This window comes from Lissotriton helveticus, chromosome 4_1 (genome assembly GCF_964261635.1).
Source record: "Lissotriton helveticus chromosome 4_1, aLisHel1.1, whole genome shotgun sequence".
NCBI classification, from domain to species: Eukaryota; Metazoa; Chordata; class Amphibia; order Caudata; family Salamandridae; genus Lissotriton; species Lissotriton helveticus.
The window spans coordinates 165652215-165668314 of NC_136063.1; the positions used below are offsets into that span (position 1 = coordinate 165652215).

The window sequence follows — 16100 nt, forward strand, 5'->3', positions numbered from 1 at the left end:
TAGGGTCACAATTAAATTCTGGTACTTCCCCCGCTCTGCCGGTCTGACGCCTCTTTAAAGCGCCGCCTGGCGCGCTCTCCTCACGTTGTTCTCGCCGCAGGGGCTGTTGGAAAATGGAGTTTTCTAACCCCCGCTGTCCTCCGGTGCCAGACGCCCCCCTCCTCTCGGCGGCCGCTGGGTGGTTGGTGCGGCTGCGGGAGGGGGACAAACACGGACCCAGCAACAGCGAAGCAAGCAATCCACAGCAGGTAGGGTCACAATTAAATTCTGGTACTTCCCCCGCTCTGCCGGTCTGACGCCTCTTTAAAGCGCCGCCTGGCGCGCTCTCCTCACGTTGTTCTCGCCGCAGGGGCTGTTGGAAAATGGAGTTTTCTAACCCCCGCTGTCCTCCGGTGCCAGACGCCCCCCTCCTCTCGGCGGCCGCTGGGTGGTTGGTGCGGCTGCGGGAGGGGGACAAACACGGACCCAGCAACAGCGAAGCAAGCAATCCACAGCAGGTAGGGTCACAATTAAATTCTGGTACTTCCCCCGCTCTGCCGGTCTGACGCCACTTTAAAGCGCCGCCTGGCGCGCTCTCCTCACGTTGTTCTCGCCGCAGGGGCTGTTGGAAAATGGAGTTTTCTAACCCCCGCTGTCCTCCGGTGCCAGACGCCCCCCTCCTCTCGGCGGCCGCTGGGTGGTTGGTGCGGCTGCGGGAGGGGGACAAACACGGACCCAGCAACAGCGAAGCAAGCAATCCACAGCAGGTAGGGTCACAATTAAATTCTGGTACTTCCCCCGCTCTGCCGGTCTGACGCCTCTTTAAAGCGCCGCCTGGCGCGCTCTCCTCACGTTGTTCTCGCCGCAGGGGCTGTTGGAAAATGGAGTTTTCTAACCCCCGCTGTCCTCCGGTGCCAGACGCCCCCCTCCTCTCGGCGGCCGCTGGGTGGTTGGTGCGGCTGCGGGAGGGGGACAAACACGGACCCAGCAACAGCGAAGCAAGCAATCCACAGCAGGTAGGGTCACAATTAAATTCTGGTACTTCCCCCGCTCTGCCGGTCTGACGCCTCTTTAAAGCGCCGCCTGGCGCGCTCTCCTCACGTTGTTCTCGCCGCAGGGGCTGTTGGAAAATGGAGTTTTCTAACCCCCGCTGTCCTCCGGTGCCAGACGCCCCCCTCCTCTCGGCGGCCGCTGGGTGGTTGGTGCGGCTGCGGGAGGGGGACAAACACGGACCCAGCAACAGCGAAGCAAGCAATCAACAGCAGGTAGGGTCACAATTAAATTCTGGTACTTCCCCCGCTCTGCCGGTCTGACGCCTCTTTAAAGCGCCGCCTGGCGCGCTCTCCTCACGTTGTTCTCGCCGCAGGGGCTGTTGGAAAATGGAGTTTTCTAACCCCCGCTGTCCTCCGGTGCCAGACGCCCCCCTCCTCTCGGCGGCCGCTGGGTGGTTGGTGCGGCTGCGGGAGGGGGACAAACACGGACCCAGCAACAGCGAAGCAAGCAATCCACAGCAGGTAGGGTCACAATTAAATTCTGGTACTTCCCCCGCTCTGCCGGTCTGACGCCTCTTTAAAGCGCCGCCTGGCGCGCTCTCCTCACGTTGTTCTCGCCGCAGGGGCTGTTGGAAAATGGAGTTTTTTAACCCCCGCTGTCCTCCGGTGCCAGACGCCCCCCTCCTCTCGGCGGCCGCTGGGTGGTTGGTGCGGCTGCGGGAGGGGGACAAACACGGACCCAGCAACAGCGAAGCAAGCAATCCACAGCAGGTAGGGTCACAATTAAATTCTGGTACTTCCCCCGCTCTGCCGGTCTGACGCCTCTTTAAAGCGCCGCCTGGCGCGCTCTCCTCACGTTGTTCTCGCCGCAGGGGCTGTTGGAAAATGGAGTTTTCTAACCCCCGCTGTCCTCCGGTGCCAGACGCCCCCCTCCTCTCGGCGGCCGCTGGGTGGTTGGTGCGGCTGCGGGAGGGGGACAAACACGGACCCAGCAACAGCGAAGCAAGCAATCCACAGCAGGTAGGGTCACAATTAAATTCTGGTACTTCCCCCGCTCTGCCGGTCTGACGCCTCTTTAAAGCGCCGCCTGGCGCGCTCTCCTCACGTTGTTCTCGCCGCAGGGGCTGTTGGAAAATGGAGTTTTCTAACCCCCGCTGTCCTCCGGTGCCAGACGCCCCCCTCCTCTCGGCGGCCGCTGGGTGGTTGGTGCGGCTGCGGGAGGGGGACAAACACGGACCCAGCAACAGCGAAGCAAGCAATCCACAGCAGGTAGGGTCACAATTAAATTCTGGTACTTCCCCCGCTCTGCCGGTCTGACGCCTCTTTAAAGCGCCGCCTGGCGCGCTCTCCTCACGTTGTTCTCGCCGCAGGGGCTGTTGGAAAATGGAGTTTTCTAACCCCCGCTGTCCTCCGGTGCCAGACGCCCCCCTCCTCTCGGCGGCCGCTGGGTGGTTGGTGCGGCTGCGGGAGGGGGACAAACACGGACCCAGCAACAGCGAAGCAAGCAATCAACAGCAGGTAGGGTCACAATTAAATTCTGGTACTTCCCCCGCTCTGCCGGTCTGACGCCTCTTTAAAGCGCCGCCTGGCGCGCTCTCCTCACGTTGTTCTCGCCGCAGGGGCTGTTGGAAAATGGAGTTTTCTAACCCCCGCTGTCCTCCGGTGCCAGACGCCCCCCTCCTCTCGGCGGCCGCTGGGTGGTTGGTGCGGCTGCGGGAGGGGGACAAACACGGACCCAGCAACAGCGAAGCAAGCAATCCACAGCAGGTAGGGTCACAATTAAATTCTGGTACTTCCCCCGCTCTGCCGGTCTGACGCCTCTTTAAAGCGCCGCCTGGCGCGCTCTCCTCACGTTGTTCTCGCCGCAGGGGCTGTTGGAAAATTGAGTTTTTTAACCCCCGCTGTCCTCCGGTGCCAGACGCCCCCCTCCTCTCGGCGGCCGCTGGGTGGTTGGTGCGGCTGCGGGAGGGGGACAAACACGGACCCAGCAACAGCGAAGCAAGCAATCCACAGCAGGTAGGGTCACAATTAAATTCTGGTACTTCCCCCGCTCTGCCGGTCTGACGCCTCTTTAAAGCGCCGCCTGGCGCGCTCTCCTCACGTCGCCGCAGGGGCTGTTGGAAAATGGAGTTTTCTAACCCCCGCTGTCCTCCGGTGCCAGACGCCCCCCTCCTCTCGGCGGCCGCTGGGTGGTTGGTGCGGCTGCGGGAGGGGGACAAACACGGACCCAGCAACAGCGAAGCAAGCAATCCACAGCAGGTAGGGTCACAATTAAATTCTGGTACTTGAAGCAGTTAAAAAAGCAGGTTTGACCACTACAAGGCACTTAAGAGCACACATAATGAGGCGGCATCTAGGTGCCAATACACTGTTACTTGGAATTAACGTTAAAATACTTACTGCTGGGCAATACATACCCCAAACATTCTGTACACTAATTTCATACACCTAAAAACAATCACCATCATAGAAAAATACAAATTTAAGTTTAAACACTATAAAAATTCCTAAAGCAAATTAAAGAGATGGCAAATTTGCAACAATTAAAAGATCTTCAAATTGAATATATTAATGACTGGCTGAGAACACACACATGAACACACAGTTTTCTCACCAAACCCCTCCCCATCTGCTACAAAAATTCAGAAAGGGAAAATACAGATAGAGTAGAGCTTTGAAACCATAGCCACTTACCGTCGAAGGGGGTTTACTATTTCGTCTCGCAGGGTCTTCTGTATGTGAACATCAGCTGGGTTAGAGGGCATGAACAGCATGGAATCCAGTACAGATGTGCAGGAGAAGAGGCTGCAGGAAAATAATAAGCCAAGAAATATTGAGGCTGTTCCACATGACAAAAAGCAGAACTGAAATCAACACATTTAAGTGGTGTACACAGATGAAGTGAGACAGAAATGCACTGTAAAGTCAGTAACATGCCACAGCAGGAAAGGATTGAATTACAATTAACACAGAGGCCCCCAATATGAGTGCCCTGGTGGAAGAGGGTGCACTATTTATTGCACCGATAAAAACCAATACAACAGAGATTGTGAAGAATATGAATCATTGCACTGAGGAATGGTAGAACATAATCCAGGCACTGCCACTTTGATCCTCTTTGTGAATGTGTGAGGTATTTCTCTCAGTCCTACGTCTATGAGCATATCCATTCTCAAAGTTTAATAAAAACACTCAGAGCAAAGACCTTGTGCATCGCCTTGTGCTTATTCCCTAGCATCTGAAAGTACATCAACAGATGATGCACTGAGAAGTGCAGCTACAACCAGAGTAGCCCTCGAGTCCCAGTATGAAGTCTATAATGTGAAATAAATGTACCTAGGCAGCCATTTCTGCCAAGGAGCCCAACATATCCCTAAAGCCTGTATCCAGAATCGCTGCTGGGGTTCCGATCTACTTGTACGCCAAAGCAACAATCCGACCTACCCATCTGCTTCCAGCAATGCCCTTTCATTACTAAATTGAAATAGGCAAACAAAGGATCCAACCGCAGTCCAGCCTAGAGGCAGTTTGTTTGTGGTAAGCACCTAATGATAATGAGGAGAAGGCCAACTACAACGTTATTAAGGCACAAAAAAGAAGGAGCGATAATGTCCTTATCAGGATTAATATCAGACAGACCTTTTAGTATAAAAGAATAGAAGATATGTGTAATTAAATAATTTGCCAGAATTGTTTAATAGGTTCTGTGCACAGAAACACCTCTAACTGCCCAAGGCACCAGACTGGTTACCTCCAAAAAGACCACTTCCAAATTTCAGTGCGACCCCAATTAAAAGTTATACGGCCTTTACAAACATACCAAGAGGGAAAATGTGATCTGACCATAGAAGTAGACAACAAAAGAACAACAGATACTGGTTTGATATCTGCTCTAATTGTTGATAATCTCTTGCATGATTTTATGTAATTACAGAGCCAATATGAAATTAGTTATGTTTTTTCTCAGATGACTGCTTTTAACGTTGGAAGTGAATGCATTTAGGGCATTATCTCATACTGAACTACTGGTTGATCTGAAACCAATTTTACTATGGCAATAATCCCATAAGTGTTCTTATGTAATATTTTAATTAATCATTCATAATAAACTAGGTTTTATTTATTTAAAAAAGCAGTGTGGCCATCTATGTGACAGGCCCAGCCATTCGCCAGAGGGCCAAAGAGGTGCATCACAGCAAGAGGCTCAGTCCAGCTACAGTAAGGAAACCACTTGCATATCTGAGCAGACAGAATGAAAAAGGCTGAAATGATGGAAACACCCATTCATCAACCTCATAATGAAGGCAAGATGAGAGAGAAGCAAGGTGTGCCCAGCCCAAAGACCAAATCAGTGTGTGAAATATGCTACAGGCCAGGACCATGCCCACATCACTGACCGCCCTTGGACATTTGGAATAAAGGCTTTGACTGCCTTGGTAATCCAACTAGATGACTGGACTGTTTCTGATGGAAATTTGTGACCCTCAACAACTTCCTACAAATGCACTACTGGCTACAATGCAATGTGGGAAAAACGGAGGTCTTATTGTTTGGAGAGGCGGTGACTCTGTGGTCTGATGAGTGGTGGCCTGTAGAACTGGGTCCAGCTCCCATTCCAAAGCAGACTGTGAAAAACTTGGGAGTATTATTTGACCAGGCGCTGACATTTAAACATCACGTCAACCAAGTCGCCGGCACTTGCTTCAGGGCTATTGGTTTGCTGAAAAGGGTGTTCCCCTATCTACCCGACAATCATAGGAAGACACTAGTCCAGGCACTAGTGATCAGTAGATTGGACTACTGCAATGGCCTTCTTTTGTCAACTAATGAAGGCCAAATGAACAAACTGCAAGTAGTCCAAAATACGGCAGCGAGGTTAGTCCTTAATGCTCCATCTAGGACTCCCTCCCGACCCTTACTGGCGCAACTCCATTGGCTGCCAGTGCGGCAACGCACTAAGTTTAAAATTCTGTGCACCATTCATAAATGCCTGATAGGTAAGGGCCCCAAATATCTTACAACTGCCTTTCAACCCTATGTCCCAGCCCGCTCTCTACGATCCAGTAGTCTTCACTTACTACAGGTCCCTAAAATAAAAAGGTCCCGTCAGGGAGGGCGTGCTCTGGCACACACTGGACCCGCTCTCTGGAACTCTCTTCCCCCTACATTAAAAAGCATCACAAACCATCTAGCATTCCGCAAAACTCTCAAAACCTACCTTTTCACCAGTGGCTAATCTCCCCCCTGCCTTGGTACTACTGGAAAGTCCTGGTACACCTGTATTTTTCCTTCAAATAGCAAAAGCGCGGAGATACCCCTTTGGGGGTTTATTCAGGCGCTATATAAGCACATAAAATAAAAAATAAAATAAAAAGGGTATTTTGCTCCCATTTGGCAACACCTGTATTAATATATACTGTTTCACAAACATATATGTCAGTCAGAAGCAACTGGTGTGGGAAAAATTTCACCAAAACCACAACATTCTGAGTAATGCCATAAAATGGTGAGATCTATTTCGCATTACGTAGATGTCTTAGGTTATTAGCAGTACAAAACAGAAAGAAGATATGACACACCTTCCTCTTTACAAAAGAAAGTAACCCAAACCAACTTCCAAAAGAAAGAACAAAAGGAAAAACAAAACTCAAAAGAAATATGTATCACTTCTAATAAATATTTCCACACTTTAAGACTTATCTACACTATTTATAAGTATTACTTATGCTTGTTGTTCTGCCAACTCCGTCCAATCTTCAAGTCCCTTCCTTCCTGTTGATTTTAACGAGAGACGCCATATTCCATAATTAATTTTTACTCTTTCCCACTGTACATGATGTATCATTTTAATTCAGTCTTCATTTCAGCAAAGCTTCCATCGCAATTGTAAAGCAGCGAAGGAGCCTAACTCAACTTAAAGGAATCGGAGTCACAGCCTAATTCCAGATGAGCTTTCTTTGTACAAATAATTAGCGAAGAGAAGATCTAAAACACAATAAACAAGCTTGCCACAGGGAAAGCACTGGGCATCAACATGATGCAAGTGGAATCGTTTAGACACTGCCAGTGTGGATTAAATAAGAGAAAATCCTGAACATGATCCAAGGTCGCTTTAGCGACAACCTTTCTACAATAGACCAGATCTTCAACTTCACACACCACATATAATTTCAACAAATGAAAAAAGCTTGTCTATGTAGCCTTACAGGATTTTACTGTTCCTTTTGACCCAGCGGCAAGGCCAAGACTATGAGAATGTTCTACTCAGATACTACAACACAAGTTAGGCTCAACCATAAATCCACCTTAAGCACACTTACAACCGCAAATGGGGTGAAACATGGATGCCTTTTAGTTCTCATACTGTTCTCGCTCTACACCAACGACATGTGCAAAGAAATGCAAAAAGCCACTTCAGATGCCCCATTTATCTGCAGCTTCCCATCCTGGCACTATTATATGCAAGCAATTGCATTCTGATTGCAAGAACATCAAGAGGTCTCCAAGTTCAATTTAACACAATAACTACATATTGGAAAATGAACAGCCGCAAAATAAATAACGCCAAAACAAACATCATGATTTTTTGGGAAAAGCAGAAAACAGACCATACCGAGAATTTAAAAAAATGAAGAAGTCAAGACATTTACATACACTGGCCTAGCAGCTTCAAACAATCTGATTTGGGATCAACATATCAAGAGGGCAACAGAGAACTCAAAATCTACACCACAATTGCAAGGACGGTCAAGGAATCTGCTTTGGGATCAACAGAGAAATCAAAATCTACCTACAGCACAATTGCAAGGCTGGTCAAGGAGTTTGGTCACTGCTTCATGGTCTATATAGACAAGGTTGTCATGCAAAGGCAAGTCAGCCAAATTGCCTATGGGGTCTGGACAAGAATGTATCCCAAAAAGGCTACCAGGAAGAAAACTCAGGAAAAAGCTTCCAACCTGATTTCCCACCTCTGCACTGGAGGCTGATGACAGCTACAGCTTAATTCAAAGCAGATGCCAGATGCCAGATGGCTCCCATTAACTATGGACTTAAGAAAGAAACTAAAATATCAAGACACAAACTTGATTGACAAAGCATCGACAGAGCACTTCTTGAAGCGGCAGAAATCTTTATTTGCAGTTGATTGGGAAAAAGAAGTAGCTCGTCTTGGCGTACATCAGTCATTAGAAAATCATGCTCTGAAGATTATTTAAATCAAGAAAATGAAGTGATCACTCGAAAACAATTCAACACCTTGAGAACCAAAGATGCTGGAAGCCTTCGCCCGATAAAGTTAAATGGATTGTTTGACATTTCTTCGAAAATCCAACCCTACATGCTCAAGTATACTGAGTATAGACAGGAGAAACTGCTTTTGCTGTCAAGGAGCGACACCCTGCCCACAAACTCTGTGCTGAACAGAAAATACTCTATTCCTCAAATTGGGTGGAGGTGACAAAACAAACAAGACTGAACAGTACCTGGTAAGTAGCTGTGAACTCAGGAAAAATAAAAATAAAGAATAATGTGCCTATAAAAGAGAACTAAACATCCTATGGCACTGGGTAGCGCATAACCTCTTTCCGGGAGTAAATTCTACTTATCTTGTTGGACGACTTCAGCGGTTCACGGGCCAACCAGGACACTGATACCAACAGTCTATCCTGACAGTTTCAGATCAACAAGAGATTAGGCAGTGGTCCTTGATGTCAGAGGACCTTCCTCATGTATCATGTCGTTTTTACTAAACATAATCATACATTTCATCCCAAGATGCTTTTAATATGGCCCCTACTATGTGGTGTGGATAGTCACTGCACGCCAAAAACACCAAAAAATAAATGGAATCTAATCCCACTGTGCCATCTTTCAACTGCTGCCCCATTGTGAGCTTCCAATATTTCAGAAGTCCTTTCTTCAGCCTGAAAGGATCCATAAACTCCAGGGATTCACAAACACATGTGCTTTCACCATCCTTTTGATACCGTCTCTAGCATTTTCTTTTCAAAGCGTATAACCTACTCTTTCTCACTCATATGCACCAACCAATCTTACATTTACATTTCTCTCAACTCACTGTCTCATCAACATCACTAATACAAACTATTTGTCTGCCAGGATGACGGGATCCGCAAACTCCCAATAATTGACTTTCTATTCAATATGGGTCTGATGGACGCCAGAAGTAGGCATGCCCATGCGTAAATTAAGTTCCTTAACTGGGTTTCTATTTATTAAACTTTGTATACAGAATGAAATGTGCAAAATTATTGTTAATGAGATGAACTATAGGTTTCCATTGTTCTGAATGTTTTCTTTTATGTAATGATGAGCCTTCAAAATTAAAACAAATGCCTACATTCCCCGGACTCTTTATTTCATTTCATACCATGAGGGGAGACCAGGCTAATCAGTCTGGCTTTTCTATTTAGGGCGTTCAAATGTACATATTTATTTATGTCTAGGTGATCTATAAGAAGCTAGACTTGCTCCTAGGACCAGCTTCAGAAGCAGCCATTGACCCTTTTGTTCTTGAACCGTGAGCAGCTCGGACAGAGCACCGCTAAGGTTGATTCTATTGACAGTGACTCCAAGACCCCAACACAAGTGCCCAAGGTAAAGGCCCAGACCCTGTACCTAAAGAGCGCGGCGTCCATGTAGCATGAATTGCAGTGTCCTTGGATGCCCTTCATTCTGCCCTTTAACACCCGCACAGCCGTCCCATCCGCGAGAGGGGGTTGGTTTTCAAGTACCAAGGGACTCTCTGGGCCATCTGCAATACAAAAGGAAGCAAAAATGTAGTTAAAAACTCAAAAACTGTTTCCGTCTTTGTGTGAAACTGCATTGCCCTATAAGCAGTCCTAGTTGGTTCCAGCACTGAACCTCGTGTGGAGGCAGTGGTTTACTTTCAAATGTGACTGACTCCGAGCAAGGAAGAAAAAGAGGAAAGAATGGGGAAGCGAAAGGAAGGAAAAGAGTAACAAAGGGAAAAAGCATTGACCAAAAAGAACCTACAACAGTGAGATAAATATATAAGGAATGTACGGCGGTGGAAGAAAAAAGCATGAGATGGATCCAAGATGAGATCGCATTGGGATTCAACAATGCTGGTGTTTGGCAGCACTGGAAGCAGGCTTCTCAGAAAAACCTAGGGCACGCACCTGCACTTATTTCTTTTACAAATCGAGCACTGCCTATTGGTATATGTGGTACTAAAGATATCAAATGAGAATGCACACAGGCAATAAAATATTATAGCAGAAGCACATATATACTGTATATTATGCACAATTACTTCGGAAATATTTCATCATTAAATCGAGTAGTCAGCCTTACACAGATGGCCACCAGGCCTGACACAAAATACCTATAAGTGGAGTGGGTCAAGGATGATGACCACTGGTCTGCCATGCTCAGACAGTGGAGGAAGAAGACAAAGAGAAATGCATGCAAGTGGAAAGCATTCATGCAGTCTGAGTAGAGTCGAGAGAGAACACAAAATGCTGAATCCATCTGAAAAAGAGCTCCTGAAGGAAAATGCTACTTAGCAAGTATGCATTTGTTCTTGGTATGTAGAGTTGTAGAATCTCATGCGTGTGCATAGATCACCATCTAGTGTTGGGCCTGGATGTTTGCACTTTTTTTTATCTTCGAAGAATTCTTTGTAGTCACGAGGTAGGTGACGTGATAGTGTACATAGTCATTGACTCCATCTTCAGATTGTTTTGCCACAGAGGGTGAGAGAATGGTGTAGTAGTGAAGAATAGAGATGGAAATGCGTATGTATGAATAGTAACAAGAGAACTACAGCAGCTACAGGTACCCGGAGAGGTGGGAGGGGGCATGAGATTCTATAGCTCTACATACCAAGAACAGATGCATACTGGGTAAGTAGCATTTTCCGTTCGAGGCAAGTGAGCTGTAGATCACATGCTTGTGTATAGACTAAACAGCAATCTCCCTAAGCGGTGGCTACCCTGTGGCTGATGGAGTTGTCTGAAGCAGCGTTCTAAGTACTCCTTGGCCCACATTTGCTTGTTGTGTGGCTAACACATCTACACAATAATGCTTGGTGAATGTGTGTGGTGTGCACCATGTTGCAGCTTTGTATATGTCAGTCATAGGGATGTTCCCTAAGAAAGCCATAGTAGCCCCTAGCTTACAAGTGGAATGTGCTCTAGGGGGTACCGTTAGAGTCCTTTTGGCTGTTGCATAGCCAATATAAATGCATTTAACGGTCCACCTAGCAATACCTGATTTGGATATAGGATTGCCCTTGTGAGGTGGTGCAAAAGCGACAGAGTTGTTTGGTCTTAAGAAAAGATTTTGTTTTTTCGGTATAGTACAACAGTGCTCTCCTAATATCCAATGTGTGTAGAGCTTGTTCAGCAACAGAGTCAGGTTGAGGGAAAAAAACAGGTAACTCAACCGACTAATTTATGTGAAATGCAGATGCTACCTTAGGTAGGAATTTGGGATTGGAACGAAGAACCACTTTATCTTTATGTAGCCGGACAAAGGGTTCTTCTAAGGTTAGTGCCTGAAGTTCACACACTCTCCTTAATTAAGTGACTGCAATGAGGAAAGCTGTTTTCCAAGTAAGTAATTGTAGTTCACATTTGTGCATGGGTTCAAAGGGTGGGCCCATTAACCTTGTGAAGACTATATTGAGATTCCATACTAGGGCAGGTGGAATTCTTGGTGGTTTAACTCTTTTTAGACCTTCCATAAATGCTTTGATTACAGGAACTCTAAAGAGGGATACATGTTGTCTATTTTAAGATATGTTGCAATTGCAGCGAGATGCAGTCTGATGGATGAATATGCCAATGATGACTGCTGCAAATGTAACAGATAGCAGATAATGTTCTGTATGGAAGCATCAAGAGGGTTGATTTTATTGTTATTGCAATAGATAACAAAACGTTTCCATTCGGCTGCGTAGCAGGCTCTTGTGGTAGGCTTTCTGGCCTCCTTAATAATGTTCATACAGTCTGGTGGAAGGTTCAGAAAACCAAACTCCATGACTTCAGGAGCCGGATCGCGAGGTTCAGTTGTTTAGGATCTAAGGGTTTGATTTCCCCATGGCTCTGTGTGAGGAGATTGGGAGTTAAATGCAATTTTTGATGTGGTACCAGAGAGAGTTCCAACAGGGTTGGAGCTACTTAGTGTGAGAGATGTTTGCCTGAGTTTCTAAACCACTAATTGAATGAGTGGGAGAGCGGAAAAGCGTAATTAAATATCCCTGAGCAGTTAATCCAGAGAGCATTGCCTTTGGATAACGGGTTTGGATACCTGGAGGAGAATCTGCGGCATTTTGCGTTTTGGGATGTCGCAAACAAGTCTATGTAAGTGACTACCCAAGCTGGAGAACTTGAGGGCGAAGTTCCCATTCGTGTATTTAACCCCTTCGACGCTCACGACGAGCTCAGCTCGTCATGAGGTACACCTCTCGTACGCTCATGACGAGCTGAGCTCTCCATGAACCGCGGGTTTTTAAAAAAGTCAGCGCACACGGGAAAATGCGCCGCGCTGATGGTGTTAATACCTCTGTCTGCTGAGGAGATCCGCAATCTGGTTGTTGACTTCTGGGAGGTGTTCCGCTAGGAGATAGATATTGTGGTGAATAGCCCACCTCCAGATGTCTTGGGCTAAACGGGACAGTAGGAGAGAGTGTGTCCCCCTGTTTTTGGATGTAATACATAGCTGTAATGTTGTCGGTTCAAACCAAGACAGCATGCCAGACAGGTGATATTGAAAGGCTTTGAGAGCTAGAAAGATTGCCATCAGCTCTAAATGATGATGTGGAGAAAACTTTGCTGTTGGGTCCACAGACCTTGCACCGTGTGTTGTTGGAGATGAGCTCACCAGCCAGTTAGGGATGCGTCCGCTGTTAATATTGTCTGTGGAACAGGGTCTATGAACGGCCGTCCTTTTGACAAATTGTGTGTGTTCCAGCACTGCAGAGAGCGATGAGTACGGCAGCTTACCAATACAAGATCGCTGTATAGACCTTGTGACTGGTTCCACTGACTGGCTAAGCATTTTTTTTTTTTTTTTTTTAAAGACCTTTATTGAAGAACACAATTAATGTATAGACGCTACAATCTATGGCCTACAACCTATCAGGCCGGTCTCTATATGTAAAGCTTTGATACCTATGATTCCAAAATACACAGCCGAACATCCGACAACCCGGAGGTCCGGCGGCGCATGGCTTTTTTTGCCTCCCACAGCGTCCTTCATCATAAACAAAGCGACTTATAGGTCTAACAGTTTTCCACTTTTTGTTGGTATCGTCCTCTTTTTCTTATTTCGAGCATAGAACATTGCTTAACCCTAACCATAACATCGTTCAAGATAGATACATAAAATTAGCAACCCACACTTCGTCATTTACCAAACCACTCGTCAATTCGCAAGCCCATCGCCGCACCCAGTGTCACCTCTAAGCTGTAGTACCCACCCCCTTCTCCTATACATCGTCCTCATCCTCATCTGAGCTGATATCTTCATCTTCTGGTAAGGGGTCACATAAGTCACCTCTGTACACATTCCAGTTTGACCATACCTTGTTCCACTTACGGGGACAGGCCCTAAGTACATACACCGCTCTCTCTGTAAACATTAACAAGTCCATATTTTTACTCCACATGGATGCTGTAGGCAGCTCCGAGGCTCCCCATTTTTGTGCGATGTCTCTTTTCGCTACCATTATGGCCAGTGTAGCCCAAATCAATCCATACTTCGTCAAATCGTTCGGTTCCCAGATGTTCAACAGACATTTGCGTGGTTCGGGGACAAGGGAGACCTTAAGTGTCTGCGAAACAGAGCGCATGACTTGCCGCCAGAATTCCACCACATGAGGACAGTCCCACAACGTGTGAAACAGTGTTCCCTCCTCCCCACAACCGCGGAGACAGAAGGGGCTCGGAGCTCTATGAATCTTATGCAGCATACATCGAGTGTAATAAATGCGATGTAGAATTTTAAGTTGCACCAATCTAAATTTTGCCGATATGCCCACTTCTTTAGGTGACGCCAGTGCCTCATTCCATTCTGAATCATCAATACTCCCCACGTCCTCCACCCATTTCCCCCGTAATGCCAATGTGGGGTCTGTCATATTGTTGATCAATTTTCTATATGTGAGTGCGGTGGCTCCCTGCTGCATAAAATCTGTGAGTAGTCTGTCCTCCAATGGGGACGAGTCCGGCACTGCGCCCCCACCTGGTATCGCCTGTAGCAATGCGTGTTTGATTTGAGTGTATCTATATAGTTCGTTCGGGCCTAGCCCGTAGTGCTGTTGGAGTTTCTCGAATGTGATCACAGTGTCCGCCTCCCACATGTCCCCAACCGTGGAGATCCCAATAATGTCCCACTGTGTAAATCCCTTACTCTTCCGAAGTTGCCCCAGAGTCTTTGTGTCCCAGAGGGGGGTCATTTTAGTAATTTTCCCCTTCCAGCCCAGCTTCGCCTGCACCGCGTGCCATATCAGTGCCGTGTGTTTAGTGGGTCCCTTTAGACTCATTACCTGCCGCTTGTTATACAGTGATGCTAGCATGCCTTCCGTTCCCAGCTGTGCCCAGTCGGACCTGTAGGCAGGGTCGTCTCTCTGTGCATGGATCCACCGATTCACTATCTTGAGCTGTGCCGCCCAATAGTATAGGTGTATATCCGGCAGGGCAATCCCTCCCTCGTACCAGCTCCTAGTGAGCTTGTCATGCGCAATGCGCACTGAACCATTATTCCATAGCAAGGCGGACACCAGAGCCCGTATCTGTTTAAAATAACGCAGTGGGACCATGTATGGCGTATTTTCCAGGACATATAAAAATCTTGGTAGCGCCATCATTTTGTATAATGCAGCGCGCCCCAAGAGGGTCAGTGGCAGATTCGCCCAGTGTCTAACATCGGTGCGGAGGCGCTCCAAAGGGGGCTTCAGATTCTGCTCAAAGAATTCTGGGGCGTTATCCGTGATCTGGATGCCCAAGTATTTAAAGGAGCTCGCGGTCAGCGAGAGTTGGCAGTTCGACGGTAGCGTCGGCCTCGGTTCCCTAAGCACGTAAATTACAGATTTGGCCCAGTTCAATGTGTATCCCGACGCCCGCCCATGCGCATCACATAGTGATAGGAGTGCCGGAATGCCCCTATCGGGATCTGTTAAATTAAATCAGCATGTCATCGGCGTACAGGGATATACGATCTTCCCACCCCTCCCTCCAGTCTATCCCTCTCAGCAGTGGAGTTGTTCTGATCAGTATCGCTAACGGTTCCAGTACCAGGGCAAATAGCAAGGGTGATAGGGGGCAGCCCTGCCGCGTCCCCCGTGCCAGCGGGAATGTCTGCGAGATGTGACCGTTTGCCGTGACCTGGGCCACAGGCTTGGCATAGAGGAGTCTAATCCAGGAAATAAACTTGGGGCCAAAGCCCATGCGGGCCAAGACAGCAAAGAGGTATTCCCACTCCACCAGGTCAAATGCCATTTTGGCATCCAGGGAGAGGATCACCGCTGCTTCCGAGAGGGTGTGTGCTCGCGCCACCACCCCGTGAACTCGCCTAAGATTGAGGGCAGTACTCCTGTGAGGCATGAAGCCCGATTGATCCGGGTGGATCAGCAATTGTATATGGGTTATCAGTCTGTCCGCCAGCAGCTTAGCTAGGATTTTCGCTTCCGCGTTAAGAAGCGAAATGGGCCGATATGTAGAGCATTCTGCCAGTGGCTTTCCGGGTTTCGGTATGGCCACTATTGTGGCGGTGCGTTGGTCTAACGGGAGTTCCATTTTTCCCAGACTATCGACATACATCGCTAACAGGGGTTTACTAAGGGTTTCTGACATAATTTTATACCATTCAATGGGTATCCCGTTGGGGCCCATTGCTTTTCCGGAGTGGATCTCCTGTATCGCTCGCTGTATTTCCTCTCCCGTCAGTTCTGCCTCTAGGTCCTGCGCCGCCTCCGGCGGAAGCGTGGGAATGTCCACGTTCTCAAGGGACATCTCAGCTGCCTGGGCTGTGACTACTAGGTCTGGAGTGTATACTGACTGAAAATGTTCCGCCAAAGTCTGTACTATGGCCTCTGGGTGTGTCTGTAACTCACGCCCATGATTGTATAGGTGTTGTATCCCT

General features: G+C 47.6%; 1 protein-coding gene across 2 annotated transcripts in view; it reads right to left on the bottom strand.

The window, feature by feature from the left end:
• The window catches only part of LOC144828458 (ubiquitin carboxyl-terminal hydrolase CYLD-like), a 677169-nt gene that overhangs the window by 212275 nt on the left and 448794 nt on the right, over positions 1-16100 (bottom strand). For both annotated transcript variants that reach the window (XM_078686635.1, XM_078686637.1), the window contains 2 exons: positions 9609-9744; positions 3666-3776 (listed from right to left, as the gene is read on the bottom strand). In XM_078686635.1, coding sequence (XP_078542761.1) covers positions 3666-3776; positions 9609-9744 — 247 coding nt within the window. The remainder of the gene's footprint in view (positions 1-3665; positions 3777-9608; positions 9745-16100) is intronic.